The following is a 19827-nucleotide window of genomic DNA, read 5'->3' as shown; positions in this document are numbered from 1 at the left end:
AAAAAAAATATTTTAAGAGGTAATCCTTTGTTCTTAAAACTATGCCAAGGACTAAATAATATACACAGAAAATTAAAAATATCCTTCTTTCTTGACTTTTTTTTAGCAGTGGGGATAAAAAAAATAAAATAGAGGGAATTACAGTCAAATAGATGGAACAGTATGTAGTTAATTTGATGTAATGCTATGTAATAAGTATTATAATGGAGGCATGCACAGAAGCAATGTGAGAAAACTCTCACAAAGTATGCCCCTTGACTCTAGAAGGCCATTAAGAAATTCTGCAAGCAGAAAAGCGGATAAGAGGATACCAGGCAAAGGAATTTGAGAATTGTGACTAATCTGATATTTGGAAAATTGGAATTGGGAGTTCTGAAGGCAGGAAAGAGCTAGAAAGGTAGGAACCAGCAAACCCATTAAGGATTTTTTTTTTGCTACTAAGGGAGAAGGATTTTGACTTTATCTTATAGGAATGGGGACCCAACCAAAGAGTAGATTTGCATTTTAGAAAAATATGCATGATAGATTTGAGGAAAGAAATAGTAAGAACTAAAGTAAACATTGCCATTGGAGATTCAGAGAACAGGAGTTTCAAAAGCAGAGATAAAAAGATGGACACGTTCTGATTATATAAGATGTAAAGTAAAGAGGGATGTTAGGGATGACCCAGGATAGATTCTGAAAGGAAAGACAATGATTTTAGTTTGTAGCATGTTGAATCTGAGTGCTCTGTGGGGGCATGTGCAGTAAATGATTAGAAATGTATTTGGAGCTCAGGAGAGATGTAGTTAGGATCTCTCTAACATAGGTGATGTTAGATGATGTCATAGGTGATGTCATCAACTATAACCCTGCATACTGTCGATCAGGAAACATATATAGACAGAAGATTGTAGGTGGAAGCATGAGTAACATCAACATTTAAAGAAAAAGCAACAGGAACCCCTCCTAGAAAGGTCGGAAGAGTAAGGAAGAATATGAAGACTAGCACATGGTGTCATGGAAGTTGAGGTGAAAAATTTCCTTTTATATTTGACATTTTCTGAATTTTTATAAGAATATGAATCACTGATATAATGGTGAAACTTTTATTTTGAAATAAGAAATTCAGAAATTGTTTTAACAAAATAAACAGGGAATATAACTAAATATATGAAAGTAGATAATGAAACTAATCAAAGTACACAGTGTCTTAATAGAAGTCAGCAGCTGGGGCAGAAATTACTACACTAAGATTGCCAGAGAAACTGAAAATAGCTTTAGGATTGCTATCCTTAGGATATGAAACAATATAAATAATGCCTTTGCATTATTTCCTGCAATAAATGAAATAAGTTTTAAATGTTCCTTGGACATCTGGAAATATAAGGAACCTTTTGGGGGTGCCAAGTTAACTTGATTTAAATTAAATTATGATCAACAAGAGAAACACTTTAATTATTGTTCATATTTTAGAAGATTTATATACAAATCCATCTTGTTACACAGAGTATTTCTTCTTTCATAGTATTATTTCAAAGTCCTTTAACTAAACATATTAGCCATAATTCAAAATGACCACAGATATAACCTGGCATTGGTTCATTTTGTCACTCCTCTGGGAACTTGAAAGGCTAAATTCGTTTTTATAATTGCAGCTTTTGTTTTAGCATCTTGAAATCTTTCACAAGCTTTTTGAAAGGCAATCATATCAAAAACAAATTTTTCTTCACAGTGTTTTTTATATGTTTCTTGAGCCCTAAGAAGAAAAAAAGGAAAGTAACAGAATGAGATACTTTTAAATAACGAAAAGTGTAACAATCATTCAGATTGTTAATGGTAAGTAGATGCTTTTAAAACAGACATACAAATGGGAAAAAATTAGAACTTCACTTATTGCATAGAATTTTATTATATCAATAATATCTATAATTTATTTAATAATATTCATATTGGACTAATATTTCTAAGATTTTTATTGGCTGTAACAGAATTCTCATAAACCCTGGTTTAGAGTCCCAAAGAGGCTCCTGGGTAGCTCAGTTGGTTAAGTGTCTGCCTTTGGCTCAGGTCATTAAACCCAGCGGGGGCCTGGGATGGAGCCCTTCACCAGTCTCCCTGTTCAGTGGGGAGTCTGCTTCTCTCTCTCCCTCTGCCCCTCCCCCTGCTTGTGCGCACACATGCTCTTTCAAATAAGTAAATCTTTTATTTTTTTTTTTAAAGATTGTAATTATTTATTCAACACACAGAGAGAGCACAAGCAGGGGGAGCAGCAGGGAGAGGGAGAGGGAGAAGCAGGCTCCCTGCTGAGCAAGGAGCCCAGACACTCCGGACTCTATCCCAGGACCCTGGTATCGACCTGAGCCGAAGGCGGACACTTAACCAACTGAGCCACACAGGCGTCCCTAAATAAAATCTTAAAAAAAAAAAAATTGCAGAACTTTTATTTAAGCCTCACTAAATCCAAGTTTCTTCTAGGATGCTGTTATGGACTGAACTGTGTCCCCACTTCCAACCCCCAAATTCATGTTAAAGTCCTAAGCTCTAGTACCTTAGAACATTACTATATTTGGAGATAGGGTCTTTAAGAGGTAATTAATTTTAAATTTTATCATACAGATGGGCCCTAATCCAATATGAGTGGTGTCCTTATTAAAAAGATGAGGAGACACTAAGGATATGAACAAACAGAACAAAGGTCATGTTAGGACAGTGAGAAGTCAGCCAGGGAAAAAGGCCTCAAACCTGAGAAGCCAAATTTGACATACCTTAATCTTGGACTTCTAGCCTCCAAAACTGTGAGAAAATAAATTTATGTTGTTTAAACCACCCAGTCTGTGGTATTTTGTTATGGCAGCCCCAGCAGACTAATACGGACTCTAAGTTAGAGAAAGGCGGACCAGGTTACCCTGTCAAACCTAGAAAATGTCATGGGCCTTACAGGACTTCACTCATTCATCCTCATTCATTCAACAATTATGTATTATAATGCCCCTAGATGCTGGAACCATAAAGATAAATATGACATAACAATGAGAAGCTTATAGAAAGTAGAGAAATAATGAATATATAAATAAAATATTATAGTGTCATAATGAAAACACTATGTAACAATACAAGGACGGCATAATGAAAAAATTAGTAAATATTATCTGAAGAAGAAGGTAAGGAAAGACAAGAAAGACTTAAGATTTGAAATAATCCTTGAACTCAGTCTTGAAAGATGTGTATTTTTCAGGCAGAAAGTGGAAGGGAAGAACATTTTGTTCATGTATGTTTGTTTAAATAGCATGAATAGCTAAAATAAAGTCAAAGATGATAGCACGGCTTGGCATGCTCTGAGAAGTGACAACACTCTTAATTTCTGGGACAGTGGAACAGATAACTCTGGAGAAACAGAGCAGATCATAGAACCCTTGATTTGTATATAGATATACTCAGAAATCTGGACTTGAGGAGTAGAAGAAAGGCCAAAGTCTAGAAAGTCTGCAACTTACTATGTGGTTTTGGACAAGTTATTTCAGTTCTCTTTACCTCATTTTCTTCATTTTTAAAAAGGGGGATAATCCAACTCATGAGGTTTAGTAAAATACTAAATGAGTTAATACATTTAAAATCCTTAGAACAGTGCCTGACATTTAATAATTCCTTTTACTGGATGGATAATAGCGTTATTCAACAGGATAAGAAATATAAGAAGAGCAGTCAGATGAAGAGAAATATTGGAATTCTATTTTGGTAATATTGTGTTTAAGGAGCCTGGCTGTCTATATGGTAATGCTCAGGTAGTTGACTATAGAGAAGCAATGGCTTATGGATAAGAGAAAAGGTAGTAAAGCCATTCTGCTTGCGGTTGAGATGCAGGTCTGCAACTTATTGATTGTGTGATTTGGGACGCGTTATTTAAACTCTTTTCAATCATTTTCCTCATCTATAAGAAGGGACAATCTAACTCATAGGATTTAGTAAGGACTAAATAGCTAATACATTTAAAATCCTTAGAAGAATGCCTGACATTTAATAATCACTCAATGAAAATTAGCTATAACTATTTTGAGTCTGGATCTCTGGAGAGTGGCTATATCTGGACATGTAGTAGAGTGGAAGTCATGGCAAAAGGGACTTTGCACATGTAATTAATAGTATTAACTAAGTCTAAGAAATGTATTAAAATAGTCCTCATACAGATAACAATTATAAACTGTGGACAAAATGTAAAAAACAAACAAACAAACAAAACAAAGAACACAACAAAAAACAACAGAAAACCAAACTATTAAAAAGTATTGAAGAGTGAGAAATAACGATCTACGATATTTATATATGCCAGGATAAAAAAATTGGAAAACAAAATTAAGAATGAATTCTATTTACAATAGCATCAAAAAAACAAAAACAAATACTTAGATGTAAGTTTAACAAAAGATATACAAGGCTTATGAGTGAAAATAATAAACTATTGCTGAAAAATTAAAGAATATCTAAATTAATGAAAAGTTCTACCATTTCAAGGACTGGGAGACAATATTATCAAGATGTTAATTCTCCCCAAATTTATCTATATATTCAATGCAATCCCAATTAATATGCCAAGAGTCTTTCTGGTAGAAATTATCATTTAAGTTTGTTTTACACATACAGAAGATCAAATTTAGATTAAGATTTATTTTAAATGTATTAAATTTAGGTATTTTGAATTTATTAAAATTTGAATTCTATGGCAATGCAAAGGTCTTATCTTAACCAAAGCAATCTTGGGAAAAGAAGAACAAAGTTAGAGTTTGTATTTTCCTATCGCTGTGTAACACATTACCATAAATGTATTGGCTTACAACAACAACCACCATTTTATTTTTCATAGTTTTCATGGGTCAAAAGTCCAGGCACAGCTGGATCAGCTGGGTTTACTGCTTGGTTCTCACAAGGCTGAAATCAAGGTGTCAGCCAGGGTTGTGGTTCCTTTTTTTAAAAAGATTTATTTATTCATTTTAGAGAGAGAGAGTGCACAAGGAAGAGCAGAGAGAAATTTCAGCAGACTCCTCAATGAGCTGGGAGCCTGATGCAGGGCTCAATATCAAGAGGCAGAGATCATGACCTGAGCCAAAACCAAAAGTCAGTCACTCAGCTGACTGTGCCACCCAGGGGACCCAAGGCTGTGATTCTCATCCAGGACATGAGGTCCTCTTTCCCAGATTGTTGGTTGTTGTCAGAATTCATCTCCTTCTCATTCTTTCCACATAGCCTCTTCCATCTTCAAGTCAGCAATGTCATATCAAATCCTCCTACTTTGAATTTCTCTGCCTTTCTTTTCTGTCCCTGCATGTAAAGCCTCATGTGATGCATTGGGCCCACCTGGATAATCCAGGATAATTTCTCTATTTTAAGATCCATGAATTAGTACCCTTAATTACATGTTTAGAATTCTTGTTGCCATGTACGTACTGTTGTGGGTAAGAGGAAAAAGAGTAATCAACTGAGAGAGCAGCTAAAGTTGGAGGCCATACAATTAATATTAGTGTAAATTTACAAATTAATGGTCTCTTTTAGCCATTTTAACCTGAACACAAGACGTAAAGATAGTAGGATTATTCCAAAGTGGAAGTTGGGGCGGTTAGCATTGTGGAGGCAATGAAAGGAAAGGACTTCAGAGACACTGAATGAAATGGAGAAAAGAATAACTGATATGAAGAACCCTGGAGGACACAGTAGAAATGAAAAGAAAAGAAATATTTAAGGAAGTTTATTTGAGGGCTGAGTGTCATAATATATTTGAATAATTCATGTGGTGAAAATAAAGGAAGAAAAGAATTGAAAAGATAGAAGATTTTATCCATAAATAAGTATACAAGGATTTAAGATTGAAGAGGTAGGGTAGTTCCAAGTGATGAGGAAGCCCTTACGTGTCTTTGAAAATGAGTTTAAAGGTTGTTGAGATCCAAAAATATTAGGCAATTGGGAGGGCTGTTCTTACGAATTTGGAAGTTCACTCTGATTACAGCTGAAATTGGATGGAGAAAAGCTTTATAAATCAGGATATAAACACCACAGGGAATGAAGAGAGTATCTAGGAGGTAAACTGATGACCAAACTAAGGACAAGTAGAAGATGATGTAATTAGATAAAGTGCCTTATGTGCCAGATTTTCCATGCTAATTGATAACTCTACTGCAAAATGGACACCCTGCTGTTCTGCCCTGAGAAATGTCACCACTTTTTCAGAGTATGAATAAGAATATTTTGGAAAATTCATGACCAGCTTTTACCTGATATATATGTATTTTTCTCATTTCAAAGTCTCTTTTTTATTCATTCTTAAATACTCTTGTGGGTAGTTTATCAACTTTCTAAACTAGAGCTTTATGGTTCCTCTTTCTTTTTTCATTCTTCTTCATTCCACAGCAGGATCAGGAACTACATTCTCAGTAATGACTTCACTAGCTATTGAGAGTCATCAGAATGCTTTTAGGTCAAGTGTTTGATACATTAATGAAGAATCAACCGGGAGAAAAAGAACTGAAAAACTGCTGAGGTCTCTAGACAGCCTTTACTTTTTTGACTCACTGCTCTTTTCTGCATGTTGATACAAAATCTTTATTTGAAAACATTTATAATAAAACTCAGTAATGCCTTTTAGGACATATTACCTACATAGCCAGAACACTGCCTTATTCCTGTGTGTTTTCAAGGATATGGATAATATCTTTGCAGCATCTTGCAAGAGAAGATAATTCAGTTAACATACATTAGGAAGCTCATTTGACTCTGTATCCTCTACAAATTAATGATGGCCAGACATTCAATTTGCTGTGATAAAACTAAGCTGATTGAATTTCTCTAACATTGATTTACACTAGATTTGTATTTCGATATACTAGACTAGCTTTCATTTTCTTTTCCAAAATATATTTGTTACTAAATTATAGAAAAATTATTTCCAAAAACCACTCACCCATACACACACATAGAGTATACATTAAGGAAAATGTTAAATTTTGGAGAAGAGAAATATAAAATATTTTTCATACCTAAAAAGATATTATGTAAAGAAACTCAGTAAATAGTTTAAAAATTGCTTGTAACTAGGAAAAGGCAAATGCTTTCTTCTTATTATTTTATTTTATTTTTATTTTTATTTTTTTAAAGATTTTATTTATTTATTTGAGAGAGAGAGACAGTACAAGAGGGGGGGAGTGGGAGAGGGAGAAGCAGACTCCCTGCTGAGCAGGGAGCCCAATGCGGGACTCGATCCCAGGACTCCAGGATCATGACCTGAGCCAAAGGCAGTCGCTTAACCAACTGAGCCACCCAGGCGCCCTCTTCTTATTATTTTATACTCTTTTCTATTACAAACTACTTTCTAATGATAGCATTTATAATTATAAATTATTTATTTTATAACTCGAAGTTGTACCTTTTAATCCCCTTCACCTATTTCACCCATCCCCCCTACCCACTTCCCCTCTGGCAATACAGAGATGAAAATTATAGCATCAGGAATATAGTCAATACTATTGTAATAATGTTGCATGGTGACAGATGGTAACTACACTTACAATGGTGAGCACTGAGTAACATGTAGTATTGTCAAATCATTATGTTGTATACCTGAAACTAATGTAATACTGTATGTAAACTATACGTCAGCAATAAATTTTTTAAAATGTAGATGAAATAAGCAGCAATATGGATCTCTAAGTATTTCTAGGCAAGCCTTAAGCATATGTATTTACATTGTTTGGATGGTTAAAATGTCACCGGGATAAAACTGTGACTGGTAAGTTTCAACCTAGTATCAGACAAAATTGTGTGAAACATGCTGAAAGAGTAAAAAACAATTACTGGGAATCCCATCAGTGGACCCTTCAGAGTTATCTGTGTCTTTCAATCTCTTTGATCTATTTTACAACCCTATATAAGTTGAAGAAAACTATGAGTAATACAGATGATTCTTGTCTATAAAGTATAAGTGAATTTTGTCCAGTGGAGTTATAATTGATTATCACTGGTGGATAATGACTAAATTTATTTTGGCATTCCTGATTGCCTTTATATATACATGCTCTTAGAAATGTCATTTGAACTGGATGTAACATCTTACTGGTTCCTTAATGAGTTAAATAAAATCTTTGATGTGTTCATTTTATATTTGTATGAGTTACAGTTTTATGTTCTAAAAAATATCCTTTGTAAAGAAGTTGTAGTATATACACAATGGAATATTATTTAGCCATAAAAAGAAGGAAATCATGCTATTTGCAACAACATGGATGGGCCTTGAAGTCACTATACTAAGTGAAATAAGTCAGACAGAAAGACAAATATTATATGATCTCACCTATATGTGGAATCTAAACAAACTGAACTCACAGATACAGAGAACAGATTGGTGCTTGCCTGAGGTAGGAGATAAGGAGTAGGTAAAATGGGTAAGGAGGTCAAAAGGTACCAAGTTCCATTTATAAAATAACTAAGTCATGGGATGTAATATATAGCACGGTGACTATAGTTAATAACAATGTATTGCATATTTAAAATTTGCTGAGAGACTAAATCTTAAAAGTCCTCATCACAAGGAAAACAACTGTAATTATGTGTGGTGACAGATGTTAACTAGACTTATTGTAATCATTTTGCCAGATACACAATTATTAAAACATTATATTGTACACCTGAAACTAATATAATGTTATATGTCAATTATACCCTCCATAAAAAAAATCCTTTGACAACTAATACAGTTTAAATTTGTTAAATGTAGCTTAATATATTTTGAGTCAATACTAATTTTCAGAGCCTTTGCACTAAATTTAGTTTAAAATTTAAAAATCATCATGGAACAATTTTTAAAAATTTTGCATTTGTTTGAGACAGCTTTGTCCCAAGTACATTCTGAGGATTAGCATTCTGAGACATTTCTTGAAATGAAGGTTCTGTGGTAAAATGCATGTTTAAAATATGTTTTATTTTTTTAGTAGGATTCCTAATGGTCTTTACCATGTGACTGTCCACTGAAATTACAGTCCCTTTCTAAGCTAATTTAATGTTTCTTCAGCAATTGCACTTTCAACTACTCCTCTTCAAAACCCTCTGCTATGAGTAGAGCAATATTCACTACCTCCTTCCTCTCCCCCCGTGTTACCTATTCTGAGCTCTCCAATTTTGCTCATCCACTTTGCCAATAATGATTTCCCCTCAGCACTCTGCTTTTCCAAATTTGAATTGACAACTGTAATTTTCCTACTTCTATTTTTTGTAATGATTCAAGTATATGCTTATATTTGCCACTGAACTGTGAGTTCTTAGAGGATCAAGAATATGTTATTAATTTTTCTATGGGGGTGTTGGGGAGAACTGAAATTAATTAACACTTTGATGTTTAGTTATGCCTTCTCTTTGAAGGTGTCCTAGATTACTCTCATCTATTTATTACCTACCATTTAACTGGAAATTTTAATTTTGTCCCTTGATAGTTCTTGTATTATGTTTTTTTTTTTTTTTAAAGGATTTTATTTATTTATTTGACAGAGAGAGACACAGCGAGAGAGGGAACACAAGCAGGGGGAGTGGGAGAGGGAGAAGCAGGCTTCCCGCCGAGCAGGGAGCCCGATGCGGGGCTCGATCCCAGGAGCTGGGATGATGAGCTGAGCTGAAGGCAGACGCTTAACGACTGAGCCACCCAGGCGCCCCTGTTTGTATTATTATTTAACTCTGGTAGTCTTATTGTGTGGTGACTTATCTCCCACCTAGATTTTCAGTTTATTGGAGTCAAATAATCTTTATGTCCCCATATCACCTGACACCTCCAATAGCTGAAAGTGAATTACTATTTGAATGATTTGAACTGAAGGTGTTCCTCAATAGAAATGCCAATGATAACAGAGAGACAGAAAAAAAAAAAGTGTAGGAAAAATTTATTATCATGAAATAAGCACTTGTTTTAAGATAGATACCTATTTTAGTAACTAGTGAAGCTACTTTCAAAACTTGGTTAATTATATTTTAGTATATATTTAATAATTCTGGTTATATATCTTCACTACACAAACGTTCTGAAAAAATATACATTATTTCTCATTCCAGTGGCTTAAGTATTAAGTACACTAATATGTATATTACTAATGTTCATGTTTAAGTACATAAATATATATATGTAATATGTATATATATGTATGTGTGTATATATATGTGTGTATATATATATATGTGTGTATATATATATATATATATATATATATATGTATCTAATTAACCTGCCTCACAGGCTCTAGTATATGACTTAAATGGACTTACATACAACCATTACTAATTCAAAAACTTTTTGTCCTATTTTCCTCCATAAATAATTACGGAATAGATTTTGGAAACTAAGTACTGTACTAGATACTGAAATGGAAAGATAGACCAAATTATTTTATAAAGGACTTTACAAGCTAACGTGATATAGGCGGTCTTGCGATAACGGCTATCAAGTGCTATATGTGAACCACCAAATGAAAGGGATTAATTCAGACTGGAAGAACAGTTGGGGAAAGGTAAAAAGAATAGGTACCATCTCAGTTGGTTACTAAAGGATGAATATAAAATAATAATAAAGGATGAATTTTGTCAGTGGTTGTACAGTTCATACACTGCATGATGGGGGCAAATAGGGGACAAATAGAAATACAGTCACACTCAGCCAAGCATCAGCCACTCACTAGTGATGTGTCTCCCTGGAGAAATAAGTGTCTTGTCCTTCCCATACAGGCACTACCCCCTCACCAATTTGAACATTCCAAATCTTTCTAATTTGCACAATAACAATAGAGGCTTGTGTTGCATAATAATATGTAGATAGCACTAATATTATGGGCTCCTAGTACTCTTTCAAAGTGCATAATGAAGAAAAAGGGGATAGAACTAGTAAGGTCACTGGAATAAGAAATTACAAATCTGGGTAGGGAATTGGGAATAGTTTAGTCTGTATGGAGCAAACAGTGCTGTTACGGGGAAGAGGGAGGGGCTATAGGAGAAAATTTAGTAAGATGAGTCTAGATAAATTGGAACAAAGCATGATGTCTGAAATGCCACTCAGATTTCATTCTGTGGACAACTGCAAAGCATCAATATACTTAAGTAGAAAGTGACATGATCAGAACTTAATTTTAAAAGACAGTTGGGGGGGTGCCTGGATGGTTCAGTCAGTTAAGCCTCTGCCTTAGGCTCAAGTCATGATCTCATGGTCCTGGTCCTGGGGTCCTGCCCCCACCCCTGGTCCTGAGGTCCTGCCCCCACCCCTGGTCCTGAGGTCCTGCCCCCACCCCTTGCTCATGCTTTCTCTCTCTCTCTCAAATAAATAAAGAAAATACTAAAAAAAATAAAAGACAGTTGAGGCTTGGCTAGAGAACAGATTTGGGTTGAAGAAAGGATGTCTTGAGAATGGAGATGGAACTCTCAATTGGAAGGATAAAAGGTGAATCTTAGAAGATCGAGAGTCTGCATTAGAATGGGAGAAGTGGGATTGAAAAGAATCAGTTTGAGACTCCTTTTAGAGTAAAATGAATAAGGAAACTTATTAAATGTTGGCAATGAGAGAGACTGAGTTGTAAAAGACTGGTTTCTAGCACTAGTCAAGAGCCCAATGATGACTGCCATTTACGATAAGAACGACCATTAATTAAGAAGCAGGTTTTGTTGGATGAGGGTGGAGGTGGGATGAGACAGAGTTGTTTTATTGTCTCATCTTTAGTAATATATTAGAACATTTTTGTCCTTTTTTGTTGTTTCTATTTTTCAAAGAGAATGTTATAAACAAAGTACTGTTTATTAGCTCTCAACACTTAGTATGCAATATTCACATGTAATTGACTTAAAATCTTCTATAATATCAAAACTGTACCTACCTGATTTCCTTCATTTGTTTTAATAAATTCCTTTGATATTTTTCCATTTCTAGCCTTTGTTGAACAATCAGACTTTTCTCTTGTAAGACAGCTTGATTCTTCCTCAATCTGTCCATTTTAATAATTCCTTTGGACAAAAGAGTGCGCTCATTACTTATATTTTGAATTAATAAACGGTCTTCAGCCTTTTGTTTTTTTTCTGCTAGAAACAGCGCTCTCCTCTCTCTAACTTTGTCGAGGTAATTGAATCTGTCCTGCCAAAGTTGTTGTAAACCATTCTGAATTGTCTCATTATCTTTTGCAATTAGTTTTTGTGCAGCATTTTTTTTCTTATTTAGGTTTTCTTGAACAGTTGAGCGAACTCTTTCTTGGGCACCTTGTGCAATGGTGATAGCTGTTATTTTTTTTTTATGGCTTTCCTGCTTCTTTTGTTCTGAATAATATTTATCAATATCCCAAAGTGTTTGGAGTTTTATACCAGTTCTGTGTGCTGTAAAAAACTCTTTTCTTACATTACTCTTCAACAGCATGTCTTTTTTTTTAATTGTTGGTTTTTGATGAGTAGTAGGAAATGGCTGGACATATGTAGGAAAATAATCTTCTTTTTCTTTCAATAATGCAGCATACTTCAATGAATCTGAAGTATATATGGGTAGTTTAAACACTGATATCCTAAAACTGGCATCTAATTCTTCATTCTCACTTTCATCTTCAGACTCCTTCTGACCTACATCACACGGAAGACAAATATAATACATTTCACAAGGGCTAAGCACAGTTTATTTTCTGCCCCTATTGTTTTGAAAGCTACATTAATAAAGTTGACAAGAACTTGTTATTGACTTTATTAAGAAGCATTTTTCCCAACTGATGTTCTTTTTAAACTTGTGTTTTAATAGTGATTTTGGAGAGGGAAATCACTATTGAAACCATTTAACACAAAAATGCACTGATTCCTGTATTTCCTGCATTATCTCTCTTAATCACTTAACTGGCAATGACTTAATAGCAGTATCTTATCTTACACTTAATACTTAATCGCACATATTATTTTTACATTTAGTTATTATTATCTCATATTTGCAAAGGACTTTGTAATCCATTTTACCTTATTTGTCTTAACTGGTAGAAATTAATAGCTGCCATCAAAATTGTTTTTTCTCTTATTGGACACACAAATCCCTCAACCTCCTTTGCTATTATGTGTAGTGATGAGACTAAGTCCTCTCTAGTAAAGTGTGGACAGAAGTGATATGTGTCATTTCTGGTCCAAGGCTATTAGGAAACGAATATGTCTTCTCTATATTTTCTTTCTTCTCCTGACTCACTAGACAGAGATAAGGATAAGGCCCTAGAAGATGGTGAATCCACAACGTGGAAGGATCCTGGCTCCCTGAATTGCTGCTTAAAAAACTACGTACTCACCAGGATTAATCAAACTTGGACTCTTATAGAAGCCAGAAATAAATGGCAATTACATTTGGGTCTATTTGTTATTATAGCCAACCTAACTAATACAATAACTTGAATCACATCATTGTTCATATATTTATTTTCCAACAAACCCAGTTATGAATTTAGGATTAGGTGGCAAATACAGTTTAAAAAAAGTTGCACTTATTAGTCTTAGGAAAAGATGTTTCCCATGTTTGACTAATTCCCTCTATCAAAATCACATCTCTACTAACTATAGTCTACAACAATTTTATTTTTTCTAATAGAAAATTATCTTAAAATCTTTATATGTCAAATGCAAATCTGCTGGTGGAGACTTTATGGAAGTTAAGGTGACCATAAAAAAGGGTAGGACCTAGGTAGGCAGTAGGGAAGAAGCAAATAGGCATGATTTTCACTAGAGGCCATAGGAATGTTAACATTAGAAAAGGAAGCAGAGTCTAAAGCAAAGTAGAAAATCAAGTCTAGCAAGTATAAAAGGTAATATACCAGGATACAAAGCCAAAGTGTCCAGAAAAAAAACTCTTAAGAGTTTGGGTCCAAAGCAAGACACTAGACACAGAGGGACAAAATATAGAATTTCAGTTCTAGAAATCTAGAGTAAATAGGATGTGGTCTGGGCAACTACCTAGAAAAGGTACTCTTTTGTGTTATTTGATTTTATGTGCAAATCTTGACATGAGAAAGCTGGCCAAGAATAAAAGATCAGGGATAGAAAATACAACTCTAATAATTTACTAAAGTTTCTGGTCATCGATTTCAATTCATATGGGGGATTGGGATTTTTTTCCCCCATACCACCAAGCAATGCTCCAACACCAGCTGGGTGTCCTGCAATTCAACTCAATTCTGACACTATCTACCTGGAGACAGGGTCACCTCCCATATTAAAGGTTCAGTCCTACAAGACTGCCCCTACCCCTTCAGATGTCAATCACAAGTCCAGGTTATCACCTGTGCTTCTAACAAACTGGCTATAGATTAGAGGTTCCACTAACCCCCACCTGGGTTCAATTTGCTGGAGTGGCTCACAGAACTCAGAGAAACATTTTACATTTTATTTACTAGATTACTGGTTTATTATAAAAGGATATAACTCACGAACAGCCAGACAGAAGAGATGCATAGGGCAAGGTATGGGGAAAGGGCATAAAGCTTCCATGCTGTCTCTCCAAGCACACCACTCTGCCCAAATCTCTATGTGCTCACCAACATGGAAGCTCTCAGAACCCAGTCCTTCTGGGTTTTTATGGAGGCTTCATTACATAGGCATGATTGATTATACCATTGGCCATTAGGGATCAAATTCAACCTCCATCCCCAAACCCTGTTCCAGAGGTTGAGGGTGGGACTGCAATTTCCAACTCTCTAACTATGGGGTTGGCTCCCCTGGCAACCAGCCTTAGGTGTGATCTAAAATCACCTAACATAACAAAAGACATTTTTGTTGCTCTTCTCTCATCACTTAGAAAATTTCAAGAGTTTTAGGAGTTCTGTGCGAGAACCAAGGACAAAGACCAAATATATTTTTCTTGTTATAAATCACAGTATCACAGTTACTAGTATACATAAGTTTGCTCTTTAATAGCTTAATGTAGTGAATAGTGAGACTGCAAGTTCTTTGAAAATAGAAGCAATACTTTATTGTATATACTAACTACATTTACTTTGTAGATGATGATTGAGATGTCTCTCATTGGTTGATTGGACATAATCCCATTAGCACTTTTCGAAGTCTCCCAATTTCAGGGCACCTGGGTGTCTCAGTCAGTTAAATGTCAGACTCTTGATTTCAGTTCAGGTCATGATCTTAGGGTCATGAGATTGAGCCCCACAAGGGGCTGCACCCTGGGCATGAAGCCTGCTGGAGATTCTCTCTTTCCTTCTGCCCCTCCCCGCCCTCCTGCTAGCATGCATGCATCCACAAGCAGTCTCTCTCTTAAAAAAAAAAAAAAAAAAGTCTCCCAATTTCTTTTTCTGCTTCCAGACATTGCTCACTGCTATAAAATACATCTTCCTAAAACAGGATTCTAATCATATCATGACTTCTACCCAAAGGGAAACAAAACCTGCCTGGTTCTCCACTTACAGGATGAAGGATAGTTCTGCTTTTAAGCCTAGGATCTTTATCATAGGGAAAGAGCTTCATTTTTTCCCCTATACATACACAACATGTTCTCATCTTTGGGCCTTCGCTTATATTATTTTATATTTTGTCCGGTTTGTTGTTTTCCCTATCTACATATGTATTCAAATTCTATCCATTCTTTAAGTCCTCTTCACATGTCACCTTTCCTTATTCTTTATATAAAGAATTGATATATTTTATTAACTCTAATATCAATCCCTTCCTCATAGAACTTATCACAATCCAGGGTGCCTGCTGGGTGGCTCAGTCAGTTAAGCGTCTGCCTTTGGCTCAGGTCATGATCTCAGGGTCCTGGGATCAAACCCCAAGGGCTCCCTGCTCAGTGGGGAGTCTGCTTCTCCCTCTACCCTCCCTCCCCCCCACCCGTGATCTCTATCTCTCTCTCTCAAATAAATAAAATCTTAAAAAAAAAACCTTATCAGAATCCATTTATATTAAAGCTCTATGTAGAAATTCTTAGACATAGTAGCAAGCTAGATATAAGCTCCATAGGAGTAGGATTCATGTTTTCTTTCATCCTCCATTCCTAGCCTTTAGCCTGGTATTTTGCAGAGAGGAGAGTCTTTTCTTTTTGGCAGGGGGTGGGGTAGTAGAGTTAACTAAATAGTAGATGTCAATAAGTATAAGTGTTGGATGAATGAATAGATGAATTAATCTTGTTACTCAAGATTAATACATCTTTTATAGTGGTAAAAGCCTAAAATTTGGAGACAGCTGGGCTGGATTTGAATCTAGTTTTACCACTTACTACGTGGTCTAGGCAAGTTATTTAATTCTCTGGGCTTCAGTGTACTCACTGTAAGATGGATATAATAATATCCAATTTATAGGGTCATACAGGATTAAATGACTTAACAAAATGTGAAATGCCTGACGAAACTTGATATTTATGTATAAGAACAATGCCTTATAATGAGTAAGAGCCACACGTTAGTTATTATTACTTTTTCACTATATTTTATATGGAAAACTTGGAGCTTATTTCCTTAATTCCATCAATAGTACAGTTCAAATAGCCAGATAATCTAATAACAAGTGGGGAAAATACAGCAAAGCACTTTTATTGCTTCCCTCAACATCCAATGTATAGTGAAGTACAAAATATACAGGAAGCCTTCTTTGTATGCTTATTTTGTTTCAAGACTTTACAATTAATCTCACTAATTATTGTAAAAATAGAAGCCAACTGAAGGAAGTGTTCTCATCTTTTTATAACAAAATTTATAAACCTATCTGCATGTTCATGCACTTTCATCTTCTATCCTGATACAATAAAGGAAGCATCCCTTCCTTCAGCAGTGGTCAAATTTTTCACATGTACTTTGGCCCCATCAGCCTTTACTTTCACTTCTGCAATTAATGTTCTCCTTTATCACTGCCTCTCTACTGAATCATTCCCATCAAACCACGATGCAAGCACTACCACATTGCCCTCTAGCTACCATTACACTTTTCCTGTTCAGTTTTAGAATAAAAACTATTGAAAGAGTTGTGTCCCTATGCTACCTCCTTTTCATCACCTTTTATATTTTTTCAACTCATTTAGATACGGATCTTATCTCTACTGTTCCCACCCAAATTTTGAAACTCTTCCTACTAAAGGCTTTTTCATGGTGATAAATACGGAGAATACTTTTTTCTGTTCTAATTTTTCTTAACTCTCAATAGTGCTTAACACAGTTAATTGCTTCTCCTTGAAATCTTCTTTTCCTTTCAAATTCTCTGATTTGCAGATTTGCTGAAGCTCTCCTGATATCTTAAAGATACCTTTTTTTTTCTCTAGATTCTCTGAAGCTCCCCTGATTTTTCTTCTAGCTTTCTGATTGCTCTTAATTTGCAGATTCTCCCTTGTCCACCAAATCTCTGGAGTTCTTCAGGACTTGATACTAGCTCTCCTTACCATCTCCACCTCTCCTTAAATGAATCCTACTCATGGCTTTTCAAAGTTGGTACATTCAATTTTTTGCTACCAGAAACCAATGCCCTCTAAAATCAGCCCTATCTCAGCAAATGCCACCTACTAATTTATTCTTCCCATATCAATTTTATCAATTAGTACGCAGATTTTAGTTCAAAAATGTAGCTCAAATTAACTGATTTTTTTTTCTCCATTTCCCTCCATCAGCTTACTTCAGGTTTCTATCTATTCTTACTTTGACTAACTGCAATGGCTTAAGTAGTCTCTGTATTTCCCAACACACAACACACTTCATTGCCCACAGAGTGATCAAGTCAGAGTGATCTCTTAAAACTGTGTCTTTGAAGGCCTGTGGCTTACATATGACTTCATGACAAAATTCAAATTATTTGCCATAGTCTACAAAAACTTACATGCTTTTACACTTTTGTACTTATCCAACTACTTCTAACCACATTTATAATGCTTAGCTAAGACATAAATGATTTGTAGGTTAATTCCCAGGCACTATTTAGAGTGCCAGAACTATAAATGATAAAAAGTTGAGTTTCTTCTATTACAATTTTGTAAGTGAAAATTTCAATTTGACTTAGATGGATAAATATGTGGGCACCACCTACTATGAGCTGGAGTCTTCAAAAAAGTGAAAACAGTGCTGGCTCAAGAATTTTATAGTCTTAAAAAAAAAACCTTAAAGCCTAGTAGAAGAGGCAAATGGATAAAGCAGATATCTTTAAAATACTATAGCAAATGGTAAGGTAAAAGTACATGTATGCAGGAAACATTGGAAACATAGAAGAAAGACACTTTACCCTATCTGGGTTAGGGTAAGTGGTTGTCAGCAAAACTCTTCTGGAGAAGGTAACAGCTGGGTTTACTTTTAAAGAGAGTCTTTGTTTTATATTTATATCTATATTACTATAAGTCCACATTTTGGGTGTGTGGGAGAATTCAGTGAATTTGCAAAAGGTGTGAGCAAGAAAACAAGAAACAAAGATTCCCAGGGTGGGAGGATCATAATCAAAGATACAGATGTGAAAAAAAAAATGTGAAATTTGGTTTTATAAAATATACAGTCAGCAGCTATTATCCGCAGTTAGTTGCTACAGATGTCCAGCAAGCAGGTAGATAAATGAGCTGAATCTAAATGCTGGAAGAGAGGGCAAATCTGGAGATAAATATTTGGAGCCAATAGCAGAGGTTTTTTATAGGTAAAACTATAAGCATAGTCAAGAGATACAAGAGAACTAAGGATGAAACTTTGGGGAAATCGATATAATATGTACATGCTAGGTAAGCCAAACATTAAGGAGAAAAAAATCTGTGGCTATAGCCTCTTGATATGTAAGCCTCTAAAGAAATCACTACATGTAAAAGAGACTTGGCATATGTATATACCCAGTTTGCCATGGAAAGTCCCCGTTTTTGCCTCCTGTCCTGATGAAGTTTATTAACAGCAACTGCTTTCAGTTTCAGAAGTGACACAGGTTGGAAGGTAAATTATATGGTCACCTTAGCTATAGGGACATTGCCCAATAACAGACAACAAGTAGGAGAGTAACACTGTGCTGTCTGCATCGTTTTAAGTTACACTACTATCTTAGTACAATGACCAGGACTTGGTAGATATATAGTAAATGATTTTGTTAAAACATAGGTTACCAGATCCTCAAGGTTCTATGAAAGTTGAGACCATGCTTGTTTTGTTCACTAGTTTATACTAAGCACTTAGAAGAATGTCTGGTGCATGACAGGTTTTCAATAAATATATGTCTAATAAATATTTTTTCTACAGACAGCTAGGTCAATTCAGGGATACTCTTCAGTTTGGGTGGTGGGCTGCTGGTTTTAAATTGATACTTTCCTCTCATCTTTTGCACCCTCACTTTCTGTATTCCCCACATCTATTGTTATTCCCTTTAAGAACCCTACACTTCAAATATAACAGTCACAACTTCTGAACAGGACTTAGACACTTCTATTCCTTATCTTTGGCTCATGCTATTTCCACTTCTTTGAAAGCCCTAATTTTCATCACCATCTATAAAAAGATTATTCATCTTGAATAACATAAATATGGTCATTTTTTGAACCCTTACCTCTAGGGATACTTCTTTAAATATGTATTTATCATTTAATATTGATAACCCTGTAAGGTAGATGGTATTGATCACTAATCATAATCATACAGCTAATATACACTGAGTGTATTTGCTATATGTCACATTGTTCCACATCCTTTAAATAAATGATCACGGTTAGTTTCCTCAACAATCTTATGAGGTTAAGTACTGTACTATTTTTATCCCCATTTTTCAGATAAAGAAACTGAGGCTTAAAGAAATAGCCAATATGTTGGAGTAAGATCCTAACATATGGCTAACATCTGGGAAAAAATGAAACAAAACAACAAAACAAAGAACAAATATCTGAGGACTCTGGAG

At 35.0% G+C, this 19827-nt stretch overlaps 1 protein-coding gene across 1 annotated transcript in view; it reads right to left on the bottom strand.

The window, feature by feature from the left end:
* Positions 1–1116: 1116 nt before the first annotated feature.
* The window catches only part of LRRIQ3 (leucine rich repeats and IQ motif containing 3), a 193398-nt gene continuing 174687 nt past the window's right edge, over positions 1117–19827 (bottom strand). The window contains exons 7-8 of the mRNA XM_036084757.2: positions 11862–12588; positions 1117–1738 (exon numbers count right to left, since the gene is read on the bottom strand). Of these exons, the coding sequence (XP_035940650.2) occupies positions 1582–1738; positions 11862–12588 (884 nt within the window). The 3' untranslated portion in view covers positions 1117–1581. The remainder of the gene's footprint in view (positions 1739–11861; positions 12589–19827) is intronic.

The sequence above is a fragment of the Halichoerus grypus genome, chromosome 5 (genome assembly GCF_964656455.1).
Source record: "Halichoerus grypus chromosome 5, mHalGry1.hap1.1, whole genome shotgun sequence".
In the NCBI taxonomy this organism is placed as follows: domain Eukaryota; kingdom Metazoa; phylum Chordata; class Mammalia; order Carnivora; family Phocidae; genus Halichoerus; species Halichoerus grypus.
The sequence above is the reverse complement of the archived record's forward strand: the minus strand, read 5'-3'. Positions and strand labels throughout refer to the sequence as shown.